Raw genomic sequence first — 13,253 nt, forward strand, 5'->3', positions numbered from 1 at the left:
CGTTGTCCCACTTATTTTTAACCTTTTTTCCCAGTTTCCCCAAAGCAGAATGTATGTTCACTTGAGCTTCCTTTACTATTGCTATTTGGCTACAAAGAGATTGTTTTTCACGTTCTAATTGTTCAATGCTTGCAGGTATGAAAGAAAAGTTTGATGTTATGTAGGCAATATCGTTTTTCACTCGTGAGTCATTCAGACAATCTTTCACTGCTTTCACACACGCTGCACTATCAGTTTCAGGTAATTTATCAATAACTGTGACCACTTCTTTAAAATACTTAGAATAATACACCACTGACTGAATCCAAGTTCCCCATCGTGTAACAACCGGCTGAGGTGGGAGTGGGATATCTGGAAAGTTCTCTCTGAATATTGAAATCCTGGATGGGGCTTTACAAAAACATTTTTTTGTGTTAGAAATAAACGAATTGACAAGAGGAAATTCATTCCGGATTGTTTCAGAAACCCTGTGAAGGCCATGTGCTAGACAGGTTACATGCGTGAGGTTAGGATAAAATGTTTTAAGAAGTGGAGCTGCAGCAACCATGTATGAGGCAGCATCAGTACAAAACAACAGAACTTTAGAATCGTCTATATTACCTGAGTATAAAGACTGTAGGCCTTTATTTACAAAATAAGCAATGGCTTGGCTATTCACTTTCGAAAGTTCCTTAACACATACGAGGTGTGGAATCGAAGGTCCATCAGGACTAAGTTTTCCTACTACCATATTTGCTATATACCTATTCATAGGATCTGAGGTTTCATCCACAGAGACCCATATGTAAGAATCACCTATATCCTCCCGAATGGAAGCTAAAGTTTCATTGTATATTCTGTCTAAGTAATTTTTTCTTAGGGTCGACTCAGATGGGATATTTTATTTGCAGTATTTTTGTAAAAACTGTCTTAAAACCGGATTTTCAATTGCATTCCAAGGAATGTTAGCAGCAACAAACGCTCTGGTTAAATCAGCATAGAAATTGCTGCTGAGATTGGATGTAGTAGGCTGTGTTAGTAAAGTTTGTTGCAGTTGATTTTTCTGCTGAGCTTTAGCCTTATGAGCCGCTCCTTGCACATGCTGCTTTAGGTGGCACTTCTTTTCTTGCGAAATCTAAAAATGTAAAGTAAACTGAATTAAAATAAAATCCTAATTGTTGTATTGCCGTATTTCTATCACAAAGTTAGTGGGTTCGAACAATCAAAATTTTAATGACCTGCAAATACTTTAACTATCGGAATTTAAAAGGTTAAAGTGTAGTGATCTTAAAAAGAATTATACCTCAGGATAAGGATAGCTCAGTCAATGTACAAATATTATAGGCCTACTCATTAAAATTAATAGAATTTATATATTTCAACTATTGTTACATACCTGTTTGCTACAAATCTTGCAGAATATTATTTTTCCATCATAAGTGAATTCTGAATATTCTGTTAGCCATTGCCGGATCAATGTAGATTTTGCACTTATATTTTTCGGCATTTTCGCGTTAAACTTCACAGGAAAACTTCCTACCGCTCATAACTTCTCAACACAAATAAGGTGAGGGAAACAGCAACTGTTAACGAGCATTCAAATGAACCGTTGTTATTGAGATTCAATTGGACAAAAATACAAAGTTCCACTTATTGTTGCATTTCCTGGTACTGTTAACACTAGGAGGGCCATTCTTTTAAATATTTTGTAACGGTTTACCCTACTAATTCGCAGTTTTACGACTTTTCATAAATATTTCAAAAACACTCTTTCTCCAAAAATTGTGATTTTATGACACTCTGAAGGGCAGTACAGCTAATCGGTTTCAGACCGAAAACAGTCATTTTTATAGTATAGTATATTTCTGAATCGGTAGCAGCACATGTTGTGATTGTTGCCTGCTTCAAAACTAAGGTTGGTTCTTTGTCGGCATTTATGCCTCCAAACATGTTAAATGCGGTGAAATCTATTGCGAGTGTCGTGAGATTCAAAACATTTTGTTTCCTTTATCAATGGTTTCATGGCCGGTGTGAAGCAAACTTTCCACTTTTTAAATGCCTTAAATTTCGCAGTGAATGCATGTATAAATTATAAAAAGTAAGAGTAAAATGCGAAACTTTACAGTGAGTTAGGCATTTTTAGGCGAATATTAACAAATTAGGCTCTAATAACCGTTTTAGGGCATTTTAGGGCACTATAAAACTCTTTGAATACCTTTCAATTTCCATGAAACACAAATATTAATAATTATTTTTACTTTTCTCCTAGAGAACCAAAATAGGCATTTGCCCTAGAATCCGATGTCTGCTGATGAGATAAGGGAGACCAAAGTTCACTGCAGTTGCTTCGCTTGTAGGAATAATATGCTCTAACTTCCCGCTCACATACAGAACAAACTATAAACGAAAACAAGCTCTCTTCTGTGCCTCAGTCTTGTCCATTCATCACTCTCAGACGTAAAAATAGTAAAGACTTTAAAACAACAACTTCATATGTGACATCTGATTTCATGGTTTTCGTGGAATTACCCAGTAATAAGAATGAAAAGAAAATCAAATTGTGAGATTGTGCCTATTGTTATTATTATTATTATTATTATTATTATTATTATTATTATTATTATTATTATTATTATTACTATTTCAAAGTCACTGTTTTACTATATAAAATGAAAAAAATACACAAGTTTATATACCGCACTGTACTGTGTTATAAAATTTGTATATTGTAACATATCTGCCTTCTGAAGGCAGGAATGGTGAACGGGAGAAGAGTCTGGGGCAGAAGAAGATATCAGATGATAGACGACATTAAGATATTATATGGATCATATGCGAAGACTAAGAGGAAGGCAGAAAATAGAAAGACTGGAGAATGCTGGATTTGCAGTGAAATACCTGCCCTTGGGCCTAACACTATGAATGAATGACTACGGTAACAAGAGTGCAAATGTAGCCCAACTAATCTCAATGTTTATTACAAATAAATTAAGAAGCTTTAGGCTAATAGAGACTAATATCACGTAGTAGTAATATCCCTTATTTAACAGGAGGAATGGTCAAATTATTGCGATGTTTTATGGTTTGTATAAATTACTGTTACACCTGACTGTAACAGCTGTCGTGGTTCGAATTGCATTATGGTCTAAGATTTTTTAAAACGAAACTAGTTCCGAAACAATATAAAATTTTGGTGATTATTACGTTATGTCAGACATTTGCTGTTATTTCTGAACTGTTCTTTGAAACTAGTACTTTCTTGGAAACGAAACTCTTGGAAAAATTCCAGAAAAAGGACGATTTTTCCCAACGCTAGGCTATGAAAATCTTGAAATCTGACATAATACGTTCAACTCTTGAAACTGTGTATGAAATTCCTGACGACTGTTGAGACCAAAGACGTTTTATAGTTTAACCTAGACTCACTACGAGCGCTGTTCCTCGACCAAAAATTGAACACTTTCGCGCATCTCCATCTTGAGGGTGAGTGGCATGTGACTACAATATGTTTACATCATGATTCCGCCTAATTTCAAATAACATAGAAGGTTATTCAGTATTATTGAATGTGTTAGGAGTAAGTGCGTATTAATTTAATCAATAGTGTGTGTATATAGTATTTATATAGTTTAAATGAATCGTTCTCCTGTGATATACGTGAAATCACAGTGTAGGCCTAATACTGTGCTACATAATATGAGGCCTATATAAATAGTAGTATTTTAATCATATTTCTCTGTTATAAGTGAAACCATCGTGTGCTCTTGTGCTGCATACAACTGTGCAAATAGTGTTCTTTTATCATTTATTTTCATCGTACTCCTATATAAATTCCGTAAGTGGAATCATGGTGCATAGTTGTGCCGCATACAACTGTACGAATCGACGTAAGAAGGATTCGGAAATTTCTTTTCACAAGTAAGTTAGTTACATATATTGTATTAGGATATTGTAAAATGACTAAGAACATTAGTACATATTTATTGTGTTAATAGAAGAGAATGTTTTATAGGAGTAAGCGCAAACTTTCTTTTTAGGTTTCCATTGCAAAAGCCTGAGCTTCTCAGTAAATGGTTATCTGCTGTTAAACGCGATAAATTTATACCATCAATTCACCACGAGTATTGCTTTGCACAAGAAGATAGTTAGACAGTATCTCTCTAAATCAATTTTATTTATGAATCAATAAGTGAGTGCAAAATACATCTGGTTAAGTATTTTCATACTATCTAGATATGGCCTAGTTACAATATCTTGACATTGTTGCACATATTCGATTTAATAATAACAGTTTATGCATTTCCTTGTTTATTGAAATATTTATTATTAGGCCTAAGCAAAATGCACACAGTGTGCAAGATTAAGTTAATGTCCTAACTCGATTAATTAAATATTTCAGGAACTCCATCGGTACAGATTTGATGAATTGTGTAAATATGAATAGGCCTAATCACGAAGACAAGAATTTTTAATTGACAGTTTTAGCATAACAGCTTAATATTTGTTGTTCACAAAGATGACGATTACTGACCGACAGTTCCAGTTTCTTCAATTATTTGCTGTTGTAGACTACTACAGGAATGCAGGTGATTACGTTCCACTGTTTATATTTGTTTTTATCCTTGTTATTCTTTTAGCTTATATTTGGTTGTTTTTTATGGTATAGTAATAAATCTTAGTGTCTTTTGCAGTTGCGTTCTATCAGCATTACTTTTCGTCCGCTATTTTTCACGACCGCAAGATGCACACAATGTGCAAGATTAAGTTAATGTTCTCACTCGGTTATTGAAATATATTTCAGGAAGCCCATCCTACGGATATGATGAATTATGTAAATATAAATACCCCCGAGTTACAAAGACGACGAAGATTATTGACTGACAGTTGCAGGATTAATATCTTTGATTATTTGATGTTATACCACAAGAATGTAGGTAATTACGTTTTACTATTTATATTTGTCTTTATCCTTGTTACTCTTAGGCTCATGTTTGGTTGTTTTTATGTTGTATAGTAATAAATCTTAGTTTGTTTTACGATTGCGTTCTATCAACATTGCTTTCCGTCCGCCTCAAGATGGCTTCAATTTGGGTCCAGTCGTATCTTCTGCGCAGCTGGCAGTGTGGGGACTTGGTTGAGACATAGTCTACTACTTCTATTCAACATTGCAGCTAGCTTCTGCCAAGAGCCGCTACTGAACGGGAGATAGGGTTGTATAATGCCTAGCACGAGGTAATGCACGCTTGCCCCGCATGGAAGCAGTGCTATTTCAAATTTTAAATTGTGTTTTATTTAACAACGCTCGCACGAGGTTATATCAGCGTCGCCGGAGTGCCGGAATTTTATCCCGCAGGAGTTCCTTTACATGTCAGCAAATCTACTGACATGAGCCTGTCGCATTTAAGGACACTTAAATGCCATAGACCTGGGCCGCGATCGAACCCACAACCTCGGGTACAGAAGGCCAGCGAATATCTATGTATATAGGGTAAAGTTGTCTAATGCCGTGATACCCCTAATTCCGTGATACGCTTTTTTCACTAACTATCACGGGATTGGATATCTTGCTTGAAAGTTCACCGATATCTCAAAAGTAGCTGAAAGATGTACTCTTTCGAGAAAGATGTCTGGCACTATGATCGAACGGCAAAATTTTGACTGACATTCAGTTAAAAAAAAAGTATCACGGGTTTAGGCAACTTTACCCTACAATACATGTCACGTTTTAAAAGTTGTAATGTACAAGAAGTATTCCTTTCACAGAAATGGGTAACACACTATCCCCGATAATTGTCCAAGTCCGACAGGTGGCCTGGGTGGCATTAGTGAATCCAATGCTGACAGATGGGTAATCCTGTCTCAGCCCCTGATAGAGTCAGGTCCTGCTTCGCGGACGAGTAGCCTGAAAACTCCTGGAGTCTGAAGCCTCAGGCCCTTCCTGGCATCGTCGGCTGATAGGTGGACCAATTAAGCCGGCCCTTAATTTTGAATTTCTCAATTTTCTATGGGACACCCCTTAAAGTTATTACACATGGTACAAATAAAAAACGTGTTACGTTTGAAGTCGATCGGACGAAAGTAAATGGTAATGTATTTTTCTGAAGATTAGCAGTGGAACACTTTTCCCGAATAGATAGTTTTATTACAGGGTTGGATTTATGACTAAGGGTTATTTGTGGCTGGGTATGTGATTGGAGGGCGACTATTATATTATCCGGATTAAAAAAAATAGGTTGAGATTTCCTGTTTACTAGACCGGAAAAGGCGTATTTAGATGAGTGAGATTGGATGGAGAGAACGCATATCGCATAGCTTTGAGTGGAGACTATCCTGCCAAGTGCCGATTGTGACAAATATGTAGGTATTGCGTAGTTACTCTGTTGTGTTGCTAAGATGGTGATGGAGATTGGTACCATTTAATGTTGCCGTTGAAAAGTAATCGAAAATGGGAAAAAGAATGTCTGATTCGTTCTTTCTCTTAGTACACGATGAGAGACAAATACATAAGCTTAGTGAGTGCAAAATTGACTTCTAATGGCCAGGTTGTAAAAGTTGATCTACAATATACGTAAAGTAAAAATGAACTCACGTTCTAGTGCACATCTGGTTATGAAAGTACTGGAAGTGTTTTGGGAGGAAGCACGAATTCCTACAAGAAACTTTCAAGACAATTCAAAAAGTTGGAGACATTGTGTAAATAATGGAAAGTGCAGCAAAAGAGTGTTCTAAATACAGATCTGAACTTCAAGAACAAGGAGAGCAGGTATTCCTGGAAATAAAAACTAGATGATCTCTTAGGTGTTGCGCATGCATATTCCCTTCAGATCATCACCATTCAAGAAGATTGCAAACTACCAAGCCGGTAGACCAAGCTCAATGATTGGAACAGATCGCGTATTGATGGAAAAAAAAAAAAAGATAAAAAGTGGCCTACGTCAAAAACAGAAAGAATCCAGGTGATCACTGTGGGTCAGAGAAATGTCAGTGCAAGGTAACTTTTACTGCAAATTCTTAAAAATTAAAATATTGTCAATTCAATGTTGGTTATAATGCACAATATTAATCATTAATGGTGGTAATAATTATTACATTCATAGCGCAAAAAATAATAAAGGTGTTACGGTACACAATGTTTGCTGTTGAATATAATAAATATTACCATTGCCACATTGACACGGACTCAAACTTAATTTGTTCACAAACTGTTTAAAAGAAATGAATCAATAGTAAATATTTCTGACATACATCGCCTTTCATTTACAGAGGGAACAGAGCATCATGAGTTCTTCAGCCACAGAAAACGATTCGAATCCAGTTGAAGAACCTACATAACTTCCGGTGCAGTGAAAAAATAGATAGGGATATCTGTAATTCCTTCAGGTACTGACCAACATCATCCCGCGCCGTGGCGTCGTGGTCTAAGGCATCCTGCCTAGGACTCGCGTTACGGAATGCGCGCTGGTTCGAGTCCTCACGGGGGAAGAAATTTTCTCATAAAATTTCGATCAGTGTATGGGACCGGTGCCCACACAGCATCGTGATGCACTTCGGGAGCTACAATAGGTACAAAAATCCGGTTTCGCAAACCAGCTATAATGGCTGGGGGATTATCGTGCTAACCACACGATACCTCCATTCTGGTTGGATGATCGTCCACCTCTGCTTCGGCATGTGGCCGTGAGATCAGCAGTCGGCTGGTCGGTCTTGGCCCTTCACGGGCTGTAGCGCCATGAATTTTTACTGACCAACACCAAACCGATGCAGTGTATCAATTACTATAAGAGTGAAAAGCATTGAAAAAGCGCAAGCGCTCTGTTTTGTTCTGTGTTAGGTACTTGAACAGAAATTAGGAAGAAATATTGATATTTACCAGGTAGGCATAGGGGAAAGGTCCCTATATTGAACCGTGTCTTAAATTGAAACACTCGATTATTTCCCAAACTGTGCGACAGACTTCACCATAATCCAAGCAGAAGAGTACTGTGTAGCGCAGTGAATGTTGGGTGCAGTTGATCTTGCGTTCGGAGCAATGGTTTCAGCTGTAAGAAGTGTTGTGTGTTTATGGTGCTTCTGATGTAATATTTGACTCTCCTAGCTAAGCTTGTACAACAAATCAGGTAAGATTGTAATAATTTTAATCTATTGCATGTTGTGAAGTAATTACATAGCAACAATATCCATGCGTAAACTCTTTCAGGCAACACGTTTCCGTATTTCACAATTAGTAAAGAATGTAAAATGGCATTGCCCGTAATTTGAACCACCGTTTGAACCCTATATTGAACCGGTCCAATTTAAGAAACCTTGTTATGTTTTAGGAGCTTCCAACTGTGAATATCTCGCGCAAATAAATATACTTCATAAGTGGTGAAAGAGGAACCAACAACCTATGTGTGTTGCATGAGTGCAACAGGAACGTATGTTCCTCCCATGTTGATCTTCAAAGGGCTGAGATTTAAGGATGAACTGAACACCGGTGCACCACCAGGTGCAATATGCACATGTTCTGAAAGTGGATGGATTACTAGCGAGTTATTTCTTAAGTGGTTTCAACATTTCATCGCCATTGTGAAGCCCAGCACTAATAATAAAGTGTTACTTATCCTTGATGGCCATTCCACTTACACCAAAAATGTAGAAGCTATCATTCTTGCTCGGGAAAATGGTATTGTAATGCTTTATTTGCTCGCACATACAACGCACAAGTTTCAACCATGTGACGTGTCTTCTTCAAGCCCTTGTCATCATACCACAATCAGGCTGGAGACAAATGGCTTCGAAGTAACCCGTCTCGAAATATAACTCAGTTTCAGGTGTCAGCTTTAATAGGAGAAGCTTATGGTAAAGCTGCTACAGTGGTAAATGCAACGAGTGAATTTGCGAAAACTGGAATTGGGGCACTCGACAGAAACGTTTTCCAGGACCGCGACTTCGCTTCTGCTGCCGTCAACCATACAATGACCCTAACACAAGTGTTTCAAACTCACCTTTACAAAATCCAGTTCCCTCTTTTCAATCTAGTAGACCTAACATTTCTGAATACATTTCTGCGTTCAATTCTCACTGTCCAGGAAAATCTCCAAACATAACTAGGCGTAGGCCTAACACTGTTGTTGAAATATCTCCCATTCCTGAACTTACCAGATCAAGGAAACAAAAAAAAAGCCACGTCAGTTGCAATCATCATAAGCAGTCCATACAGGAATGAGTTGCAGGAAAAGCAAAGCAAGAAAGTAGCAGGTAGGCATACATCGACACCAAGAAATAAACCGTTAAAGAGAAAGGTCCAATATGGTCAACTAGAAAATGAAGACAAGAAAAATTGTGAATTGTCAGAAATGATGGATATGATCCAGTGCATGAAATGTAGGATATGGCTTCACCAAAAATGTTCAAACGTTAGTGCTAAAGAAAAAGTGTTTTACTGTGAAGACTGTGGATAATGGACTCTTTTATATAACAATGAAAACCCTATATTTGTAATTCATGTTCTAAAAACAAGGTGTTTTTTATTACCTAAAAACTCCAGTTTTCAAGGAAATTGACATTATAATCACAAACGTCTTTTGTACTTTTGTTGCTAATTGAATAATTGCTTTAAGTATAGGACAAAATATTTATATTTTCTATTAATAAAAATGTTTCTGAATTTAAAATGATGTGGTTCATTTTAAGATAAGGGTGGTCCAATTTAAAGACCATGTTCCTAATTTGGACCATTTCGCACCTTCCCAGTTTTAATTTTTTATTTAAATAATTACAATATTAATTAGCAATTGTGTTCAGGCTATGTATAGCCAAAGAGTCTGCAAATCTAATGCATATTTTCCTGATAAATTTGATTTGAGATTATTGCCACAATTTAGTGTTGAAGGCTAAGTGGTTCAATATAGGGGCTTTTCCCCTAATATCTCTGAAATTATCTTGAAGGACCAGTTATTCTAATTTTCCAGAAATTCCAGGGAATTTGGTCTAAAATAAATAAGGTAAAATTAATTCCAGGTGTAGGAGATGAATACGCCAAAGAAAGGCTGTCGAACAGTGATGGCTGCTTAATGTTCATCCAGCAAATTTTGAAGAAGAATATCCTCGCGAAGACTATTGAGAAATGCTGGAACTTATGGTAATTTTTCTTGGAGGAACTTTCCCGCGAGGATTATTATTAAGGATTTCAGGAGCCTTTTTATTATGTAAGATGAATGGCAAAACCAATTTATTACCTCAAAATGTTTCTTTTCCTGCATCAGTTTCCTCTCTCCTCCGATGAATACAATGGGGTGCATATTTCTTGTGGATTCATTTACTTGTTGCATAAAATCTCCTCTTCAGGATTTACAATTTCTTTGTAATCTTTATTCTTATATGAATATTAATTACAGATTAGCGGAGTAGCTTTTGCAGAAATTTTGTAATAATTTATGGTAACTTGCACCAGAAACAACGCATTGGCATTCTTTGATAACAACACATCAGTTGAAAGTAAATTACTGATGCCTTGAAATGTTCAAAAAGTTTAATAAGAAATATCAAAAAGTTATCAATTGAACAGAAGTTCTAAGATCAATATTTAGGAAAAGGCATTGAAAACTTTATTTCCCAAGATGTAAGGAGATTTTTTTGAAAGGTTTTCAATAAGTACTGACTCCTTGGAAACATATCCAACAGAATGGGAAAGTGACGAGCATTTCCAGGAAGGACTACATATAGCAATAGACCTATATCTTAATGAACACTAGAACTGAGTTTAGAAATTTTAAAAATTTTAATCCGATTTATATAATTTTTTAACCGTTTGTTAGCTGATCGTTTCCATGAAAATAGTTACTTATTACATGAAGACCCTGTATTTGTATATTATAACTACACGCTCATCTATGCGTCTGTCAAGGTTACGTATCTACAAGGCAGCTAGATAAGCAAGGGGTGACCAGCGATTTTCTTACTTCATTTCAGTTACCATGAGTTAGTAGCTCAAAATAATGAAATTTACCAGAGAGTTCGCGACACCCCATAAACCTTCAGGCGACACCCCAAGGTGTCGCGACACCCAGTTTGGAAAGCTCTGCCCTAGACTCTTGTCATCGTCTTTAATATTCATTCGGCCTTGTCACAGTGCAGGCCTGAGGCTTTGCTTGCTAGAGTTATTGCAAACGCCTTAATTTTGCCAAATGTTTCGTAGATTTCTTCGAAAATGGTGAATATTAGAAAAAGAAACTTATTTAGATTTTCAGTTTCATTTTGGTGCAGTGGTTACCTTCCACTCTGTAAACAGTACATCTGAAGTCTGATTAGTGTAATATGTCAGCGATGTATGCAATGGAGGAGGAAAGGAACTGGCCTCCCTACCCACTATCTCATACCTTAGTTTCCTCATGAGTTATGCCATATTGGTGCCATAGTTAAAATACTATCAGATATCAGTTTTTAGCACTATGCTTTTGACTATCAGTGCAGTACGATTCTCATTGGTCAGTGAGTATCAATAAGTGTGTTCATTGGCTGAGAGACGTTCACGTGGAATTATCTCTGGAGTTATTCCACCCACTTTGTCTAAAAGACCAATGACTGAACTATAAAGAAATTAAACATGCAGGCCTTTACTAGACAACATGTTACGGCGACTTACCTGGAAGAGTCCCCAGTCGTATGGGCTTCTGGCTAACGTGTTGAAGCCACTCTCGTATTTAGCGATGCACACCCCTACAACAAAAAAAGTTTTGTACTTAATTACTTACCTACTTACTTACTTATGGCTTTTAAGAAACCGCCCTCATATATCGACCCTCCCAAGTACTAACATTGTAACTCACTTTTTTACATTTTTCAGGAGATGAAAATGAAGTTTTAAAATGATCCTGTAAATTAGTGTATACAAAATATAGAGTAACAATAAGATTTTACATACAATTGGGGAGGTTTAGAGCTATACAATGATAGTACTGGGAGAAAAAGAAACAATTTAAGGCCATATTAACTAGGACAACTCAAAACCATAAAAAATTGAGTTACAATGTTAGTACTTGGGAGGGTCGATATGTATAATAAATAATAATAATCATCATCTTTCAGCATATCGATTCCACGCCTCTGGAATTCTCTCCCTGACCATGTCAGAGACTGTCGGACAACATCAAAATTCAAATTTAAATTAAAGAATCACATTCTAGTTCATGGAATTGCTTGTTGAACATGTCAGATTGCGCAACTTCGGCTTAACCCATTACATATAATAAATATTGTAACTATGCTGTTGTATCATAGAAACTTTCTTGTTCAGAATCACCCCTCACATCATGTACCTTTCCTCCTGGCTCACTCTGTATTTTACAGAAAATTATATCGTCAAAAATTTTTATATAATACCGATGGAAATTGCTTAACCCAAAATGATTGAAAACTACGACCCATATGCACAACTTTCCCTTTTGACTTCTTTGATTCATATGCACTACCTTTCCCTTTTGAATGCTTTGCATCATATGCACTTCTTTTCGCTTTTGATTGCTTTAGTTGATCCTTGCAGCGACAATGAACATGAGCTATTAGTTACACTGCCACTTCTACAATTCAATTTATTATTATGTTCCCGTACCGGTACATTGCAGTTTTACTTTGAACAGTTGTCTTTATTAAGAATTTAGCCATTATTATCAATAGTTACATCGTAATCACTTAAAAAGCACATACCGTCAATGACGATCATCACAAGAACTGATCACTGAACAAGTAATAACTGTTTTCCTATATTCATATTATGGTAAATTACCTGGCTGACTAGTTTCGACGTGGTGACCTCATTAGGCTTCGGAGAATGATGCAAACCACGTCGAAACTGGTCAGCCAGGTAATTTTTCACAATATTAACATAGTAAAGCAGTTATTGCTTGATCAGTGTTAAAAGAGTGTATCCAAGAATGATAAAACACTTCGTAATAAATTTAATTGTTTATGCAAAAATGTTGAATAATAATACTAACAATAATAATAATAATAATAATAATAATAATAATAATAATAATAATAATAATAATTTGTTAACTGGTATCAGGCAAAAATATAGTAGAATACACTGTTAATTGAACTGTTAATTCCTTATTATTATTTCCACTTGGTAATACTTATGACAGGGCAACTCGTTTCCGACCCCCAACAAAGCAGCCAGTTTAGAGCACACGGACCTCCGAGCACACAGACGTCAGAAGGCCAGGAGGCCGCGCGCTATGTACAGTACATTCGCTGTGTGATAGCAACTACGTAGTTAATAGTTGCATCGG

At 36.4% G+C, this 13,253-nt stretch overlaps 1 protein-coding gene across 1 annotated transcript in view; it reads right to left on the reverse strand.

Moving 5' to 3' along the window:
* LOC138713010 (uncharacterized) overlaps positions 1 to 13,253 on the reverse strand; it is a 115,828-nt gene that overhangs the window by 41,145 nt on the left and 61,430 nt on the right. Inside the window, exon 3 of the mRNA XM_069844692.1 lies at positions 11,606 to 11,679. Within this exon, the coding sequence (XP_069700793.1) occupies positions 11,606 to 11,679 (74 nt within the window). The remainder of the gene's footprint in view (positions 1 to 11,605; positions 11,680 to 13,253) is intronic.

Source organism: Periplaneta americana, chromosome 14 (genome assembly GCF_040183065.1).
Source record: "Periplaneta americana isolate PAMFEO1 chromosome 14, P.americana_PAMFEO1_priV1, whole genome shotgun sequence".
NCBI classification, from domain to species: domain Eukaryota; kingdom Metazoa; phylum Arthropoda; class Insecta; order Blattodea; family Blattidae; genus Periplaneta; species Periplaneta americana.